The sequence below is a fragment of the Uranotaenia lowii genome, chromosome 3 (assembly GCF_029784155.1).
Source record: "Uranotaenia lowii strain MFRU-FL chromosome 3, ASM2978415v1, whole genome shotgun sequence".
NCBI lineage: Eukaryota > Metazoa > Arthropoda > Insecta > Diptera > Culicidae > Uranotaenia > Uranotaenia lowii.
This window is the reverse complement of record NC_073693.1, coordinates 205,061,311-205,082,204: the sequence shown is the minus strand read 5'-3', so window position 1 is coordinate 205,082,204 and position 20,894 is coordinate 205,061,311. Positions and strand designations below refer to the sequence as shown.

Genomic DNA, 20,894 nt, shown 5'->3' with positions numbered 1-20,894 from the left:
AACACGCCAGAGCTCCGCCCAATTGAGAAATACTGGGCTATTGTCAAACGAAACCTAAAGAAGACCAAACTGCTAAGGACGAGCAGCAGTTCAAGGCAAACTGGCTTTCTGCGGCGAAGAAGGTGGACAAGGTGGCTGTACAAAATCTGATGGCAGGGGTTAAGCGTAAGGCCCGGCAATTCGGATTTGGAAAAGCGGAAGCCTAACTGAATATTTTTCCCGAATTTTATACTAATTAAACTTAAAAAAGAAATTTAATTTGATTTTTTAAATAAACGATTTCACCGATTTACACGCGTTTTCCCTTGACCAAATTTTGACCGTATCACCCTTTAGTGCTTCACTCTTGGATGGAGTGACATTGAATGGAGTGAGTAAACGAAACGCGATACGAAACTTTCAAAATCGAACGCTAGATTTGGTTTTCTCGGAAGATTCTATGTTGATCAGTCCCATAATCGAAGCCAGCGATGTCACTGTCCCTATAGACGTGTATCACCCTCCGTTGGAGTTTGAAATTTCATTCTCGAGTCTCATCGCTTTTGTTGAGAATTTCGATGTAGATATCAGCTTGTGACTTCAATCATTCGGATTTTGATACCATGAAACGTGTTCTGTCAAGAGTTGACATTCAATGACGTAGATGTGGCCGTTAGTACATTGAGCGTAATTCTGGATGACAATTTTGAGAAATTTGTACCTCTGGCGTGACCTCCTCTCCGACCCCCTTGGACTTATACTCACTTGAAGCGGCTGAAAAAGATACGTTCGAAATTGCTGCGGAAGTTTAGTAACTCCAGATGTCCATTCGTCAAAAGCAAATTAATCGCTGCGACTAACAATACCGAATATACAATCAAATCTGGTATCGCCGTTACGTGGATCGTACTCAGAGTGAGCTTCGTCGCAATCTGAAAAAGTTCTGGAAATTTGTGAACTCCAAACGGAAGGAGTCCGGGCTTCCAGCTACACTCCAATTAAACAACCGTATTTCCAAGTCACCTGTTGCAAAATGCTATCTTTTGTGATGCACTTCGCTAGTGTTTATTCAGTTAAGTCTCCATTTACCAGTCAATTGAACGCCGTCGTAACACTATTACCTATCGATGTGCTCGATCTGGATGATTTTGCCGTTAGCGAAGAAATGGTTTTAAAGGCACTTCATCCGGACAGGATGGATTACCGGCGTGCGTACTGAAAAATTGTCGCAGTGGTGAAACCTCTTACGCATATTTTTAATCAGTCTCAGCAAAAATTCCCTGCCATCTGAAAAAAATCATTTTTGAGCCTAGTGTACAAAAAGAGTGACAAACAAGATGTTCTTAACTATAGAGGTGTGACATCGCTAATTGCCTGCTCGAAGGTGTTTGAAAGAATCGTCAACATGTTTTCAGCTTGTCGGAAATGGATCTCTGAGAACTAGCATGGATTTGTTCCTAAACGTTCGGTAAATTCAAACCTGATAGTTTTTACATCCTCCTGCATATCAAACAAATCGATGCGATATATACACCGATATTTCGGTGGCATTTGATTCTGTAAACCACTATATTCTCCTGAAAAAATTGCATCTATTGGGGTTTTCCGAACGAATGTATGCGTGGATCAGAAGCTATCAAACGGATCGTCGATTGGCTGTTAAAATTGGTTCTGATGAATCCTCTGACTTTATTAGAAAGTCCGGGATACCCCAAGGTAGAAATTTGGGTCCTTTATTGTTTACACTATTCTGTAATGACATCAATTTGTTGATCACTGGATGTGGAGTTTTTGGAGCTTTTATAGTGATGGGAAAGATGCAAAAGCGCGTGATCGGGTGGTGGCCGATCAACTCACGAATGTGCCGGTTGAGAATCAAGGGCCGGTTCTTCAACATCAGCATCATCAACGTGCACAGCCCTCACCTCGGAAGTACCGGTGACGACAAAGACGAATTCTACGCGCAGCTGGAGCGTGAATACGACCGTTGCCCAAAACATGATATCAAGATCGTCATCGGGGATTTCAATGCTCAGGTCGGCCAGGAGGAGGAATTTAAACCGACAATTGGAAGGTTCAGCGCGCACCAGCTGACCAACGAAAACGGCCTCAGACTCATTGACTTCGCCGCCTCCAAACGAATGGCCGTACGCAGTACCTTTTTTCAGCACCGCCTCCCACACAAGTACACCTGGAGATCACCGTACCAAACTCAATCACAGATCGACCACGTTTTGATCGACAGCCGGCACTTCTCGGACATCATCGACGTCAGATCCTGTCGGGGCGCCAACATCGAGTCGGACCATTGTCTGGTGATGGTGAAGATGCGCCCAAAACTCTCCGTAGTGAACAACACGCGAAACCGGCGCCCGCCTCGGTTAAATATCGCGCGACTGAGGCAACCTGAGGTCGCGGCAGACTACGCGCAATCGGTCGAAGCAGCGCTGCCGGCAGAGGGCGAGCTTGACGAAGCCCCTCTCGAGGACTGTTGGGATACCATCAAAACAGCCATCAACAGTGCTGCGGAGAACGTCATCGGTTATGTGGAGCGATCTCGACGGAACGACTGGTTCGACGAGGAGTGTAGGAGGGTGATGGACGAAGAGAATGCCGCGCGGGCGGCAGTAGTGCAAAGAGGCACCCGTCGAAATGTGGAAAATCACCGACAGCGGAAGAGGCAGCGAGTTCGACTTTTCCAGGAGAAAAAGCGCCGCCTGGAGGAGGAGGAGCTCGAGGAGCTGGAGCAGCTGCATCGTTCCCAAGAAACACGAAAGTTCTATCAGAAACTCAATGCATCCCGCAAAGGCTTCGTGCCGCAAGCCGAAATGTGCCGGGATAAGGACGGGGGTATCCTGACGGACAATCGTGAGGTGATCAAAAGGTGGAAGCAGCACTTCGATGAACACCTGAACGGCGCACATGCGGAGATCAAGACGGTGGGGGAAGGTACATCGCCGGCGTAGCCAACGACGAAGAGGAGCCACTCCCAACGACGAGTGAAGTTAAGGAAGCCATTCGCCAGCTGAATAGAAACAAGTCGGCTGGGAAGGATGGCATCGCAGCTGAACTCATCAAAATGGGCCCGGACAGGTTGGCCGATTGCCTACACCGGTTGATAATCCGGATCTGGGACATAGAACAGCTACCGGAGGAGTGGAAGGAAGGGGTAATATGCCCCATCTACAAGAAGGACGACAAATTGGACTGTGAGAACTACCGAGCGATCACTGTCCTCAATGCCGCCTACAAAGTGTTGTCCCGAATCCTACTCCGCCGCCTCACGCCACAAGCAAACAGATTCGTGGGCAGTCATCAGGCCGGCTTCATGGAGGGACGGTCCACGACGGACCAGATATTCACATTACGGCAAATCCTCCAAAAATGCCGTGAACACCAAGTCCCTACGCATCATCTATTCATCGACTTCAAAGCCGCATACGACACGATCGACCGTAACGAGCTATGGAAAATCATGTACGAGAACGGCTTTTCCGGGAAGCTAATCAGACTGATCCAGGCGACGATGGATGGAACGCAGTGCTGTGTGCGGATTTCGGGTGAATTGTCGAGTTCATTCGAATCGCGCAGGGGGCTTCGACAAGGTGATGGTCTATCCTGCATGATGTTCAACGTGGCGCTAGAAGGTGTTATTCGATGAGCGGTGGGCGAAATGCGGGGCACGATTTTCAACAGATCCAGTCAACTTATCTGCTTTGCCGATGACATTGATATAGTCGGCAGATCATCTGCGGCGGTGGAGGAGATCTACCGCAAACTGAAACGCAAAGCAGGAAGGATTGGGTTGATGATTAATACGTCCAAGACGAAGTACATGCTGGCCTGCGGATCCGAGACCGACCGAACCCGCTTGTCCAGTAATAACAAGGTCACGATCGACGGCGACGAGCTGGAGATAGTCGAAGACTTTGTCTATCTCGGCTCCCTGGTGACCGCAGACAATGACACCAGCCGTGAGATCCGGAGGCGAATTATCAGCGGAAGTCGTGCCTACTATGGACTCCACAAGCAACTGCGGTCGAGAAGACTTTGCTTTCGCACGAAGTGTAACCTGTATATGACGCTTATTAGACCGGTTGTTCTCTACGGGCACGAGACATGGATATTGCTCGAGGAGGACCTGCGTACACTCGGGGTATTCGAGCGACGAGTGTTAAGAACCATCTTTGGCGGCGTACAGGAGAACGGAGTGTGGAGGCGAAGGATGAACCTTGAGCTCGCGCGACTCTACGGCGAACCCAGTATCCAGAAGGTGGTGAAAGCTGGCCGGATACGCTGGGCGGGACATGTTGCGAGAATGCCGGACGACTGTCCTGCAAAACAGGTGTTCGCTACGAATCCGGTAGGAACAAGACGAGCGGGGGCGCAACGAGCGAGGTGGTTAGACCAAGTGGAGCGTGATCTGGCGAACGTGGGGTGCCCGAGAAATTGGAGAACGGTTGCCATGGACCGAGTGAATTTTAGGAATTATGTTCGTCAAGTTATGTCGTGAGACGGAATACTATGTAAATAAAAAATAAAAATGGATGTGGAGTTCTGCTGACTTGAAAATATTGCGTTTCGTTTGAGTTGCGCTTCTTAGACACAGTTGTGAACTGGTGCGCTATCAATTTGTTTGTTTTGAGTGTTGTGAAGTGCTGTGTTATCACATTTGAGGGCAGGAAAAATCCCTTCGTGTATAATTCCAATATTATGGGCCAGCAATTGCATCTTGTTGAGGAGATTAAAGATCTTGGCGTTTTGTTGGACAGTCAAATGACTTTTAAGTGGCATTACTCTGTGGTACTCGAGAAGGCAAACCGAATGCTGGGATTTATAATACGTTTGAGCAAAGAATTCACAGATCCGGTCTGCTTGCGAGCTCTGTATTGCTGTCTGTTGCGATCAATACTGGAATTTGCGAATCTGGTATAGTGGTCTTGTGAAGCTGCATGGACAGCGCGCTTTGAAGCGTTCCATCAGTCAATCGCTGGTCGTGGCCAAAATTCTTCGGAACGAAATTGACTGTAACTACCCTTTCCGATCAGCATTTCTATGCTTTTGAATTATTACACTATCTTTGAATTTAATGTATCCACTTTCACGTTTCGACGCCGTATTAAATCTGAATTAAAAAATTAAGTAAAACTATCATGCTTTGTACAACTAACATTAAGATGATCACTAAGACACCCTTGTCAGATGATTTTATTTTAAATAAATAAATAAATAAATACATAAATAAAAAAAAAATTAAAATTCATTTCTTTCTAAAGCGACGAAAACTACACCAATTGGGCGTTATCCAACACTTTATTCGTACCTATCGAAAGAATTCAAGAGAGGGGAAGATTTTGCTCGCATAGTGCTCTCATAACGATTTGATCGCCAGCGACAATATTTTCCAATATTACTCAATTCGCATCTGATTTTAAGCCATCTGGATGCATTGCTAATTGAAAAAAGAACATGACAATGGTTTTCTCACTTAAAGTCCGTGCGGGTGCAATCATTTCTAAATTTACAAACATGGCGGACTTTCTATCATATCCGATTTAAACTGACTCCAGAAGAAATTTTATACGATCTTTTTACAATGCAGTTGGAAATGCGAATTGCATCACCATTGTAAACGACTTAAGTTAACATTCAAGATCAGATTTCATATTTGCAGGGAAGGTTCTAGCTGTGAACTTGTTGGTGTATTAGAAAGTCCTTTGCGGACGCATGATTCATGATTCAGGCATCGTTTAGAAGATCCGTTTATATGTCAATCATACATATTTAGTTAAATTTATTATGTTTATAGTTGAATGCACAAAATCAATCATACAAGTAAAGTTGAATCTATTATATGTATTGTAAGATGCAAAAAAGCATTTTTTTTGTCCTTTTTTTAACATCAACTGTTTTTTACCCTTCAGAAGGCGCTAAAAGTTTCTAGGTAATTTGTTTGTAACATAAGCACATGAAAGTTCCAAAACACGTTTGTGAACTTGGAAATTCCATGTTCAAGTAAGTATGCGGCTTTTGGTTGCTTGGGAATCCGAGATGAGATATCATTCCTTTCGCATTTCGTAGAATCAGGTTGTGAAATTTCACGTGTCACGTCACTCGAGTCGCACAATAAGACCTATTGACGGAATTTACCCGATAAATACCTGTCCATTATTTTAACTGAATTCTACATACATATTATAGAGGTTCCTCAGAGCGGTTAATGAGAGTTCACCAAAAAAGTTGTTGTCAAGACACGGTCGCAAAGTACGTCAGTTAATCTTTTGTCAACGTATTTCTGTTATTGGATTACTGTATATTTTGTTTAAGTGAAACAATACTAATCGTTGTATAGGATGAGATTTAGATCCTGAATCTGTTGAAGGTCTATATTCTGAATGTGAGTCAGATTTTGATTCAGATATTTTTTTCTATTCCAGATCCTGATTCTGAATCAAATCCAGATTCTGATTCTGTTCATGACTCCGATTCTATTGCTGTCCGTGATTAGAACAGAGGACTGCGATAAAGGGAGAAAATACGTCAATGATCACACAAATCATGCAGCCAATGATTCGTGTGATGATTGAAATTGTGGTTATTTGTGGCAATTTGTGCGGTAAATGAGAAGGTTTGTGTTATAAAATGGGAGAAGCTAGTGCTCAGAGAGTGAGAGACGAAATGTGCAAATTGTTGCAATTTGTAAAAAAAGTTGTGGAATTTTGATCATTACTATTCCAAATGCAAAGAATTCTCTCTCTATTCCAATCCAAAAGTAAAACAGTTCAATGGTGCAAAATTCCTTATGGTATATCAAACTTGCATCTCTTAAGCGTTATCGATGGAGTAATTCTTATTTAAAAAGAATTCATTTAAATAGAAAACGTATATTATAAACGTATATATAAACGTGTATTTGTTCAATGAGATTAAAAATTCTAACTTGTTTGTTTTGGAAGTTTAAATTTAATTTGAAAATTTTAGTTTAGTACCTACTTTTTGTAATTTTTTTTTATTTTGTGTAAAATAAAATTACTGATGAGAGTAACCAGATTTAAACTGTTTATTGATACAATAAACATATAAAGATTTGTAAGTGTTTCAAATAAAACATTGTTAAATTTTCGTTTAACATAACTAAATGTTTCCTTATTTGTACAATAGAGCAAACTGATAACTTATTGACACCATAAACTTGTCAAAATTTGTTGAGTTCCCTTCGATACTAAATAAAATTTCTCACAAGAACAGTAAAAGCAACATTCAGTGTGCCACGTAGCGTGATGCAGGTCCTTTTCCGTACCCTCGCGCTCAACCGAGTGCGTAACATACGTACATGGGTGCATCGAAATCGAACGAGAAAATAATTTATTTTGTGTTTTATCATTTTAATCACGCGATCTCGGTAATGTAGAGTCATTTGTTTTTGTGATAATTTTTTTTTTGCGCGTTTGATTCCGTGTGCCCGGGCAGCGACAATTCTCGGCAAATTCCGTTGTGCAAATGGAGAATCCTTTTGCAGCGAGACGACGCGAAGGAAGGAAAGTTTTTCCCTCGTGTTGATCACTGTCATGACATGTCGATCGAGTAAATCAAGTTTTAGAGGGTAGTTTTTGCGATGCGGTCGATTTTTTTTTGTCTTGTGCGCAATACCAAATATTTGTAAGAACTGATTTAAATTTTAAATGAGTGTCGCACCGATGTCAGGGCATGATTTATTTTAATGCTCTCGCTGTAATGTCTGGAATTGGTAGTTTTTCAAATAAATATAAAAACAATCTCTTCAAATCGTCATTCCCGAAACACTTTGTTTTGTTAATTTAATGAAAAAAGTCTCTGATTTTAGGAAAATATTTACAGCTTTAACATAATAAATATAGATTATTTGTCTTTAAACAAATCTTCTGTATTCTTGGGTTATTGAAATACCATTATTTCCCTTTATCGTTTTTTGTTCTTTCTTTCTTTTATTTAGTGCTAACAGAAATGAAAATAAATAAATATAAACACTGTAAAAATAAGAGATATACCGAATAGCGGTATTCGGCAACCGGTCGAATATCGAATATTGACATTTTCAAACGAATTTTTCGTCGAATATACCATGGAGTTTTTAATGAAAAAGCCAAACACGATTATTTCATGTTGCTGCTATTTCTTCCATTAATACCCCTCATGTTTTTGAGTCGATTTTTTTTAAACAGATGATATGACTTAAAAAATGTCCCCAGTAACTGAAAGAACGGCAGATGACTTGTCGCTTCTAGGGCGTTTATTACCAAAAAGATTTGATTCCTGTGAAATCTGAGACAAACCATATCGAAACAGGTACCAAGCAATTTGAAATGGCTTATTTACTATTGAATTAGCTGGAGGTCGTATTTGAGCAAGATATCTTCAAAATAGTTGTTAAAAAGAACGATGATCTTTAAACTAACGCATGTCATACTTCCTATCACACGTAACCACATTAGCGGGCAATTTATGATTTTTTTAAAAAAAATAGTTAAAACAAAGGACAGATGTAGAAAATTCTATTCATTATTCTAAAACATACTAGAGAAAAAAGAAAGTAAATTACTTTAATTTTAAAGTTTTCATAGCATCACAGCAGCAGTGTTAAAATTGTATCTTCACGTTACAAAGGACACTCTACAGTCAATAACTAAGTTGGTACAATACTATTTCCGGTCTTGGTACAATCAGTGATGAAAAATTTTATAAGATAAAAATCTTATAAAATTTTTCATCAAATTTCATCAAATGAAATAATACTCATTCTGTTTGTGACACTCCAACTCTATTCTCTTAATTTGTATCACTGAAGACATCAATTCTACAAAGTTGTATCCATGATCCTATTTGATCATGTTATTCACATATGGAATGATTAGTGAGATTTTTTCTTTGAATGAACCTTTAAAATATTTCAAGAAATTTAAAAAAAAAATTGTTCTACACCCCCCGATGAATAATTTGAAATTTGGGCTCAAATAAAGAGGGAAAGTCCCAGCTTTCGAATGGTGCAAAAATTAGCGATGCCAATTTTCGAAGAATACATTTTTCTGCCGGAGATACCGTGATTCGACTTACGCCAGATACAGTTCGGCTCCGTGGAAAAGTTCCGTGTCTCTGACATTCAATAAGAAAGAGATCAAGACCCGGTAATATTTATCTAGCTTATTCGCCAAAGCTTGTTGTAAGAACACATTGAGTACCGTTGCCAAAAACAACCCAACCGCCATCGTTAACCAGCAACAGGTCTGGAATTTGCTCGGTGTGTGTTAGGGTTAGCGACATCGATCAACAAGGTCCGATCGACGAGCGCCAGCCAACATTCAGCCAGAAGAAGCACTTTCCCAGGTTCGCCTTCAGGGCGCCATTGTTCCCGTTCTCCACGTGGAATCTGACGAACCCCAAGGTATCCCGCAGCAGCAGTTCCAGTTCACCGGTAACAAGGTAGGACAAAGAACGTTAAAACTGAAAAGACCGTTGTGTTGGTTTCCTTGGTCCAGTTTCACTTCCTTGTCAGAAGCCGACCCGAGGCTCTACGTAACCTCTGCTCCACTATGCCAACCAAAAGAGACCGCATAAGGCATACCCTCACTAGAATCCCCGTAGCTTTATCGAGGATTCGAGCGTTGTTGTAGCTGGCCCCTCTGGTCAGCTAATAATATTAGAGCTCGGAAGATACAGTACCATGGTTTTCGGTGCTTTTCTTGGCGATTATTCGCTAAAGTCTTGAACGCTTTCTCTAGGCCACGAACGGCGGCAACATACTTAACTTGATGGTCCCTCGTCGCTTCTCCGGCGCATAGGGCCGTGATAAATGACCTCCACTGTTAACGATCCGAAGCCAGTGTCTTCACTTGGTCGCAGTCAAGATTCTTGTCTCGTCTAGGCTTCGCCGCCACGAGTTTCTGGGTCTGCCTCTCCTTCGATGTCCCTCCCATATTGCAAAGGATACGATTTTTAAATTTTAAGAATTGGTGTGTACTTTATTTTGCCCAGCACAACAAATGATCTACTGTTGTTTTTTCCTGATTTTTATGTGGGCAACGGGGTTGTGTCGGATTGCAACTTTTCTCGAATTTCAAAAATTTCTGGTTTTTTGTCTCCACAAACGACAAAATTTTTAGCAGATTTTTGTGATGAGATTTAGGTGCCTGGGTTTTGATATGAAGTTTTGTATCATTAACATATGACGAAACCGAGCAATTCAAATTCAGCCAAATGGAAGTACCAAAGTGTTCATGTCATAGCAAAGGAATCGAGCACATTGATACTTAAAATGGTGTCTGAGGCTTCAAACAAGGTTTACTCTTTTGAAAAAAAAAAACATGAATTTGTTCGAACGCAACAAGCTGCACCATTGGAAATATCAACGTTATTCTTTTTTTAAGATAAGTTAACCACCGTTTCATTGATTTTTGTAAATTTATTTGCGGCACATCGGAGAAAATGTATATTCTTGGAGAAAGAATGTCAAAATTGAAAATTGGTAATGATGGATAGAAAACTTAGGAGAAAATTTACAGATGTTGAAAAGAGCGTGAGAGCATCTTTGAGAGGAAAACTTATTAACGTACACCATATTGTACCTCGCAACATTTCATTATTTAGGAGAAGTATGACCGGGTTAGAGGTGGCACTACCTTAACATATACAATGAAATATGGTTAGTCCAAAGCTTATATGTGGTTAATATGTATACTTTGGACGAGCGATTTCTTTTTCCAGAATGTTTCCAGATATTTGGAAACGGCAGAAGCTGGTTCTGCTGCCCAAACCAGGAAAGCCCATCGGCATACAGGCCAATATGCCTACTGGATACGGTTGGAAAGATTCTGGAAAAAGTGATCTTGAATCGTATCCAGCGGTACACCGAGGGCGAAGGCGGATTGTCCAACAATCAATTCGGCTTTCGAAAAGGGCGATGCACAGTCGACGCTATTCGAACTGTCATCGAAACGGCTGATAAGCCAGACTCAAGAAGAGAAGAGGGGACCGTTTTTGCGCGGTAGTAACATTGGACGTATGTAACGCCTTCAATAGTGTCAGCTGGACAGCGATGGCTTCTTCGCTTATAAAAATGAGGATACCGAAATATCTCTGCAAATTAGTGGAAAGCTATTTCCAGAACCGCAAGCTTCTATACATGACGAGCGAAGGATTTCAGGAAATGGATGTTACAGCTGGAGTGCCGCAAGGGTCGATACTGGGCCCGGTTCTGTGGAATATTATGTATGATGAGGTGCTGACATTGAGCCTGCCAGAGGGAGTAAAGTTGGTTGGTTTTGCGGACGACGTCGTGCTACTAGCGACGGGTTACTCTACAGAAATCGTCCAGCTAAGAGCTTCAGAAGCTGTAGATGCGGTAGAGAGCTGGATGCACTCCAAAAGTTTGCAGTTGGCTCACCACAAAACCGAGATGGTCCTGATATCAAAGCTTAAATATTTGGGTGTGATGATTGACGACCGGCTCAGCTTTAAAAACCACGTTGAGTATGTGTGCAAGAAGGCGGCAACAGCAACGGCCGCACTCACGAGGATAATGGCGAACAACTCGGGGATCCGAAGTAGTCAGCGAAGGATAATTTCGGTTTTGTTGGTGGAGGACTCATATTGCTACGAAAATAGAGGCACGCAAAACGTGAGAACACGAGCCAGAGATAGCTCCATGGCCAACTGGCAGCAGCTGTGGGACAGCTCGGAAAGAGGAAGTTGGACCCATCGTTTGATCCTTAACATCAAAGAGTGGATGGAGAGAAAGCATGGCGAAGTGGATTTCTACATGACGTAATTCCTGACTGGTCATTAATGCTTCATGAAGTATCACCACAGGTTCGGACATGCGGCCTCGCCGGTCTGCCTAACATGCGGTGACGTGGACGAGACACCCGAACACGTGGTATTCTATTGTCCAAGATTTGAAGAGGAACGTGCCAACATATTCGCCGCCTGCGGACCAGAAACGACAACGGACAACATGTTGCAGAAGATGTGTGATGACATCAACACATGGAAGGCAGTCAGTGATGGGCTCGCCCGGATAATGACTGCTGGAAGTACCTTTAGAATCGACGGAATGGATCTCCTTTTCCTTTGCAGCAGGGCAGGTTAGTAACTTCTTCGGGCGTCCAGGTAAGTATCGGTAAGTATTCCTCCAAGTAAATTTTCTTTCAGGTTCGGTTCGGGCAGGTGAGTACAATTTCGTTTTGGTAGTTCACTAATTAAACTTTTATTTTCACTGTTCTCACTAGCTTTAATGAATTAACTATTTATTTACACTTAATTTACTTAATTTTACTTTACAAAATTTTTCTAGTTTTCCATTAACAATTCCCAAGGTAAACAATGTGTTCGCCGGCTAATGTTGACGTTTCAAGCCTCAGCACAAAAAAGAGAAACACATGACTGCTGAAGCCCCCTTTTATAATTTAGGGATGCCAGAAACTCCTCTTTTTTCTCTTGATGTTTCCTAACTTCCGAAAAACTCACAGCATGCCGAATCACTCCCACTGCTAAGACTCTGCGCTCATTTCAATTGATCACCGGGAGGTTCGCGGTTACCCAAATTCGTGTATGCACGAACAGCTGCTTTACAAAGGAGTTGGAGACTGACGCAAATTGCGATTGACGTAGGATAACGTAGGTTAACTTTACTAAGCTTGAAGAGTCCGAAGCTATGAAATGAACTACGCAAAACATCTACCACCTGGGTAACCAACAAAAAAAAGAAAAAAACCCCTATCTTTTTTGTAAATGATAGAGAATCTATCCATATCACCAGAATTTCAATGCTCTAAAATTAGTAACTTTCTTGTTAAAACAATATTTTTGAATATTTAACGGTAAAACTGCCAGTTTTGCTACTTTCTTCTCATAAAAAAAATGCGTTGTTTGGGCGGTGCTACAGTTGAACCCCGCTAATTCAAGGTAGTCGGGGAAAGGATCACCTCGGGTTAATGAAACCTGGGATTTCACACGAACCACGAACTAAACTTTTGCTAGTGTATTGCATATATCCAGGCACATGGTTCGGAAAATACTCGGATTTTGTTATGCTACTCAATTGACTCTCTTCCTGAAGTTTAGACTTTAAACTGTCGAGAACGTTGATTAAATAGCATACAAATACACTGTATTTTTGTTTATTTATTTGAGTCTTTGGTTGTGTAACCGTACAGATTAGTAGCTTAAGCCTAAGAGATTCTGCTTAAAACTAATTTAAACCAACGTTTACACATATTAAAATCAAACAAATGACTCACTGAGTTAAAACGTTCACAACATTTATCAATTGGATGGTTTCGGCCAGTACGGTGGTAGGGTATCCATAGGAACCGGCGTCGCCGAACGCCGAAGTGTCCTCGTGGAAACATATATATAACTTTCGAATGTGGTGGAAAGATGTGACGTGTACGATAGTCCAAACTTCATTAAAAATCCTCTTCTCAACGTCTTTGACAGAAGGCCCAAAAATTTATACAAGCAAAGTGTGGTACAAAGGCTATTGTTTAAATAATCATTTTGATGATTGAAGACCGCCAAATGATTGCTGCTGACGGTTCGATGATGTAAGCAATAGGGGTGGCCACATATATATTGACACTAGAGTGCCCCAAATGACCCGACTTTTGAAAAAGTTATGCGCTGCAGGCTAAAATTGATCCTTGGCCTAGTATAAGATCTCATGCCAAATTTGGGCGAGATCGGATCACGGGAAGAGGTCGCTCAACGAGCCTGAAGTTTGTATGGGATTTTGAGACATTTTGTTCTGGAGAAACATGAAAAACCAGTTTTTCATGAATGACTTTATTTCCCGATTTATTTCAAAAGCGGGTTATCTTAAAGCCTAAATTATGAAAAATATTTCATCAGAAGACTACATTTTGATAAGAGTTAAGATAAAAAAGTTATTAGGCATCAAAAATGGGCTATTTTCGCGTTTTTCATACAAAATTTCATATTAATTCCTGGGTCCTTAATCTCATTTATATAATCTGCATAAATTCTGTCGTTTGTGTTGACCAAAAAGAAAACTTTCAAGGCTACAGGATTTTTGAAATTCGAGAAAAGTTGCAATTCGACACACCCTAGTGCACAATGCAGCAGTGTAGAAAGACTGGATTATAGATTATAATAAGTTATTACAGTGTTATTACTAACTCAATCAGAGGGTTAATTTTAAAACAAACGAACACATCGGTTTTCCACATTAGTAAAAATAGATCCACCACATTAGTAAAAATAGATTTAAAAAAGTAAATTTTTCTTTTCTTTACACTTGATAAAAATAGATCACTTATATTCTAGGTTCTGTTAATTTTTTTGTCCTATTTTAGAATCTGTTGACTTTTTTTAAAATTTGGCTGTGTAGTTGGGTTGATAGCAGTGAATTTCAGTATAGATTTTTTTTTAATTAAACGTTAACTTTCATAATTTTAAAAAGAATCCAAATAGAAGTTTCATAATTCCACTGTTTGATAAATTCTAGCTACATTCAATCCGGATTTCAAACTAATTCATTTTTATAAGTTATGAACAATTTTTTTACATTATCAATTAAGATAATCAGTTGAAAGCAAACATAATTAGATAGTTGTGCTCTGATATTCAAACTAGCTTTTCCGGATTTCTCCCAAAATACTTGAGAACTCTGACATCTGGACCGACCCGAGAAACCCGGCCGGGACTAGGGCATCCGAAAGGGGTCGAAAACCGGGTCACTTTCTCATCGATAGGTCGGTCGGTCGGTCGGCACATGGTCACATCAACTATTAGCCAGCATTGTCCGGACAACGTGTTTTGGCAACACGTTTCCGGAATCTGGATTGTCCTGATTTCAAACAATGGATCCCCGAGATAGGTTAACGGTCGTTTTCACAACTAGTTAGTTCATCTCGTGTTTTCGGTGGTAGGTACCGAGAGTCTTATAATTTGAATGGTGTATAAAAAACAATTCTCACACTAGACATCCACACAGGATTGAATCTTATGCAAAAGAATTTTTTTTTATCTTAGCTTCAGAACATCCTAAGATAGGTTTTTTTTCTTCTTGGGATACGAGTTTTCATCTTAATTGCAATCCGGATATGTTGTTAACCCTTTTCTCGACCCAAAGCTGCTCTAGACGCTGTTCTCTTGCGCACACCCAGAGCAAGAATGCCTATCGGAGCAAAAAGCAAAAAAAAATCCTGCTCACAACATCCCTGTTTTCCCTCAACAGAACGATACTCGACGTTGATGATGATGATGACGACGAGACGACGATCATCATCAATCTTTCGCAATTCTCTCGAGAAGGGGTTCGAAAAAATTGTTGTTAAACTTTTATGCTACGACGGACGGGTTTTATGCTGGGGTTGATGTTGACGATGAAGAAAAAAAAACATTGAGGCGGAGTCTCGCATGTCGTTCTCTGGCCGACGAGGCTTCTCTCCCTCTCGGTTTGTTGGAATCCGAAAGGGGATCAAGCAGGAGTTCAACTCTTTTCCCGGAGAACATCAACCAACCCGGCCAGGCGTGAGATGAAAGAGAAAATGAGAGAAAAACCCTTCGGGTCCAAGGAAGGACCACGCGGTGCTCGCTCACACATACTCCGGGCACATACACAACCAAGGGCGGAAGTGTCTCAAGCTTTCCGTTCCGTGTGGTGTAGGGTTAATTTTCCTTCCGTCTTCTTCGGTCGGGCCAAGACGGTTCAGATATTCTTTTGACTTCGATCTGACTAGTCTGTTGTCATTAGAGCTTATCTTCCTTGATTTCCTTGAATCGCTACCGCAAAATCTTTGAGATAGTGTTTTCACTCTGATTAGCCTTTCGTGGGCAAGGAGCAGTGCAATCCTGTGGTCAAAGTTTGTTATTTGTTATCATCAAATCGGTGCCAAGTTGTCATCGATAGTTGCTGCTGAATCTCAACCGACCACCCACAATCATCAGCACCAAAAACGTCAACATCAACCGGCATCCATCGGATTATTCGAGGGGGAGCTTTTTCTTGCACGACACGCACGCAGTGATAAACAAGTGTGATAGACTCTGGAGTGCCGAACATTTTGGGGATACACACATTGGACTGTCACGTGTTTTGTTTTTAAGGAACGCCGAGAAGAATTCCGGGAGAGACGTTAATTAGTCTGATTATTTCGAACGAGTCCAGGAGGGGTTTTGTTTTAGTTGAAAAGCTTTTTCGTTAGTTTCTTAAAGCGGGGGTAAAGTTGCAATCAGTGAATGTGTTAGGCTGTTAGTTTAGTTTATTGATAGATCAAAATTTTCTGTTACTTTTTCTAAATTGCTTCTAAATTGGGTTACGCTTTCAATTTTGGCCTGTTTGAATCAAGCATCTTACTATAGTTGAATTAGGCATACTTTTGCTAAGCCGATCGATCGCGCGCTTCCGAGCAATGCTTTAAATGTGCCTTGTCGAACTGCAATCGGTAATGGAACATACGCCGGTGTCCTCACCCACGACGGTTTCGAGCGGTGGTGTCATAGTTCAGAGTAGCGCCCAGGTGGACGATGGCGGTAGTAGTACTAGCTTACTTTTGGTAGGGGGCAGCACAGGGGCAAGTAGTGCAGTAGTGGGTAGTCTTTCCGATAACAATCTTAGCTCGACGACGACGACGGCGACTCAGCATACGACGCCGGGAAGTGGAGGAGGAGCGGGAGGAGTAGCCGGTAGCAAATCGAAGATCATTTCGTCGGCGGCCGGCTCGACGACGGCCACTCCGGTTAAGGGGTCCTCGGGAACGTTGACCACCAGCTCGGCGGCCACCTCCTGCGTACCGAGTCCGGTACTTAGTCCGGCGCGCAAGGTCTGGGGCCGGAACAACAACGGAACGAGTAAGTACAGCTTACATTCTTATTGTACGCCTTAAAATATGCTATCTAAAATGCCAATCATACTTCCATCCCTGTGGTTAAATATTTGTCAAGAAAACTGTTTTAATATTCATCATTGGAAGACTGTCACATTCCGAAAATTGGGTCATAATTCTATTCAAATTTATGTTCTACAGATGCAAATTAGAACACTTTTTAAGTAGTTGCTCAGTAGCAAAATAGTCTTAAGTACTCTGCTGGCCTATAGGGGGTTCTAAAAGAAAATTCGTCTATAGACTATAGACAAAAAGGCACACCAAGAACGCATCTATAGGATAAGTTAGTATTACAAAACATTTCAAGGATTATAATTTATCTCTCCTGTTTTCTATGAAATCAAGCTAATAACAATATTTGAGGATAATCGAATATCTTTGACTTTTGTATCCACCTACATATTTTTATGGGGCGTCTCTAGAAGAACGCTGTGAACACTGAAAACTTTAAAGATAAACTAAAATAAAGGGTGCCCACTATAACGTCTTCTGAATGCGAACATGCTCCGTAAAGCTGAACTTATCCTTGGCCGTGAAAAACAGGTTGCCGGGGATTTGTTCGAAGTCGGCCTTCACATATGTTTCGTCGTCCATGATGCAACATTCAACTTTCGTCAGCATGTTGAGGTACAACTTCCTGTCACGGGTTTTGGCGGACTTGTTCTGCTTCTCGTCGCGATTAGGGGCCTTTTGTACCTTGAACGTTCGAAGCCCAGCCTTAGTTTTGGACTTCTGGACAAAACTTCGGCTTAGGTGCAGCTTCATAGCCACATCCCGAACGGAGGCGATCGGGATTCGGTTGAAGGCCCCAACTACGTGTTTGTGATTTTAGGTGTTGTACGGAATACTTTTTCCTTCACTTCTGTGCTCCCGATCGGTGGTTAATCGTTCCTCGAACTCGCAATCACTCGCAACACCGTTGAATTCGCGATTCCCAACGTTTTAGCGATGAAACGATGCGAGAGATCCTTGTTCTCGTGATGAATGCGCAAGATTTTATCACGCACGAGCTGTTCTTTCGACTCCATTTCCACTAGTTTTGATCACAATACTTGAAAACTTGCACGATGTAAACAATGCACTATGAACTAAATCCACCCAAATCTTTATTGAATTTTACCCAACGGTTAAAAAGTTAGAGCAATTACATAGTGTGGCAATTTCATCGTGCCCTTTACTCTCTCCAACTTGGCTTTGTGAAATTCGATTTCTATACAAGATACAATTTGGTGATAAATGATTTAATGTGTTTCTAAGAACACACATTTTGAAATGCAAACATCTGTCAATTCGATTAAAAACTTCGGAAGTAGCTCAAATGCGCCTTGTGATTGTAGCTAAGAGCAAGCTCATTCGTGTTGGGAAAAAGTGATAGGAATTTTGACACTTTAAGCACGTTTTGAAAACTTTACCATGCAAAAACATTTTTAAGATCTGCGGCCGTCAAGTTATTTTTACAACACGTGTTTAATTTTCGCATGCTGTGATGCAAAAATTGCTCGATTTCTATCACATACGCCTGAAATAGAAACAGTGTTGTAAAAAAATCAACGGTCAAAGATCTTGAAAACATTTTCGCATGGCAAAATTTTCAATATTTACTACAAGTGTTAAAGTTTCTACCACTTTTTCCCAACACGAATGAACTTGCTCTTATTTGACCTCAAATACTAATATGTTTTTGTTTAAATTTGAATTTAAAATTGTTGTTTCTCCGAAATGAAGAGTAGGCTGTGGTTGAAAAGATTAAACATGTCACCAAATTTTTAGAGCTCCAGACCAGAATATAAGAAAAACGAAAAATGTCGGTTTTATTGAGAATGTTCACGTTTTTATAACGATTTGACGGTAAAATTGGATTTTGAATACCTTGAGAGCAAGTTCACTGGTGTTGGGAAAAAGTGGTAGAAATTTTGACACTTACGTCACATTTTGAAAATGTTGCCATGTAAAAACATTTTCAAGATCTGTGGCCTTCAAGTTATTTTACAACACGTTTTGTATTGTCGCATGCTGTGATGCAAAAATAGCAATATTTCTATCACATACAGCTGAAATAGAGACAGTGTTGTAAAAAAATACAACGCCCCAAGATCTTGAAAACATTTTTGCATGGTAAAATTTTCAAAATGTCAAAATTTCTACCACTTTTTCCCAACACCAGTGAACTTGATCTGAGGGAACGAGTGAAGTGATTTCTTCTTCAATTGTATAACGCCCTATTAAAGTCGGTGGGCAGAAAAAAAGGCTTTTCTGCTGACTGCTGGAAGAAAATTACTGTGGCGTTTGTGTGTGGAAGGCTTGTCCGGTAAAAATTTTCGGATAAAAATTCTCTAGTTGTGACGATTCGATATGAATGTACTCGATTGCTGCGATTTAACCAAATGCATCAGCGAAGACATGTGTCCGTAATAGTGTTATTAGACATTTTTCACTGGAGGCCGTTTCAAGATTAGGAATTTGGAAGTAGATCTTTCTGTTTTGGGTGGTATTCGGCACCTAATTTTTCTCTAGCTATTTCTGTATAATAAAAACTATTCCTGAAATTCTTGTTGAATATTCTTGTAAAGGGTTGGATGCTGTTAATCAGTTAAAGGAAAATTTATTTTTGATACCTCAAAAGATCCTTCTAACAAGTTCAACCAATCGAGTGATTCAGCTAAGTAAATTTTCCAATGCTTTTCTTAATGTTTGGAGTGTCTTTCAACAAATCCTTTGAAGTATCTAAATTGAAGAAATTGAGCTCAAGCTTTCAATTTTCCAAACAATACATATAATCAGAAAATCTTTCTATGGAATTCAATATGTTAAATGAAGATGATCCTTTTTTCCAAAAACAAAGTTGTAGAATGGCGCCCCTTGTCGAGTGTATCTGGTGAAAAAAGCAGACCCACAAAATGCAATATCAATGCATTTTATCCGGTTCATCCAGCAACAGCAGAAAAGGGCAGGGAAGTACACCCAAAGGATCCGGATGAGACTCTCGCCAAACGGGGGTTTTGCTGCAGTTATGCATTTTTCTCATCCTGTTGCCATTTTTTTGTAAACTATTGATTATGTTCTACCGGTTCTATTTTATTTTAAAAATATAGCTCATTATTTAAGAACAAATAGCACGCGTCGTTTTTATTTTTTGTGTTTAGTTTCTTTCAAGAATGGAGCTTAAACTTGAAATTAAAATGAAATTATCCTTAATTTGAGGATCATTTTTTCAAAATATATTTCTGGTGTTTTTGTTTACAAATTATTACTAGAAAATTGAAAAACTATCAAATGTTTTCTGATTTCTGAATTACCCAGTATTTTGATGATTTACTTAAAAAAATTTAAATTATGTTGGATGTTTTATTATATTTTGCATTGGAAAATATAATTTTCAAGAAATTGGTATATTCCTCAAGCAGGTGCAATTAAAAATCTTCCATATTGTTGGTCCAAAGGAATGTACTTTTTTCGGAAATATCTTTCCAAAACAAGATTCCAATCAGTTCGCTCGAAATGTTTTCTTCCGTATCTATACGAGAAAATGCACTGTTTGAAGGGGCAAAAGAAATTAGAAATGGCGCGCAAAATAAAACAGACTCCACACTGCAAAGCTCGAACAGGAGAAAAAAAACAATCCAGCAAGTAGCTACCAGTAGTGACCTGCAACCTTTATTTGGGATGTGGAGTGGCGTATAAAGAAAAGCATCAAAGCCATAAGGAAAAGCAATGTGTGGTGGCAGCTAAAGCAGACGCCACAACATGAAAAAACTGTCAGAGTGCAAATCAGAGTGGTGGCTCGATTTGGCGGCAAGGATCTTTGGGTCTGGCTAGCTGACTGGTTGAAGGAAAACCCCCCGTGCTGGATGGATTTTTGTTGAGGATACTATAGCTATAAAGAAAAGCGAGCGAACGAGCATTATGTGTGAGATGAGCAACAGCAGCAAAAAATATATCGATGCAATGGGAAAACATTCGGTTAGCTTGAAGCGAGAGGAAAAAAAACTACCATCACTACTAGGTTATGTGGAGCTATAGTTGAAGTTAATTAGG

At 40.7% G+C, this 20,894-nt stretch overlaps 1 protein-coding gene across 1 annotated transcript in view; it reads left to right on the top strand.

The window, feature by feature from the left end:
• The first annotated feature begins 15,703 nt into the window (after positions 1-15,703).
• LOC129757499 (NGFI-A-binding protein homolog) overlaps positions 15,704-20,894 on the top strand; it is a 79,788-nt gene continuing 74,597 nt past the window's right edge. The window contains exon 1 of the mRNA XM_055754763.1: positions 15,704-16,824. Coding sequence (XP_055610738.1) covers positions 16,395-16,824 — 430 coding nt within the window. The 5' untranslated portion in view covers positions 15,704-16,394. The remainder of the gene's footprint in view (positions 16,825-20,894) is intronic.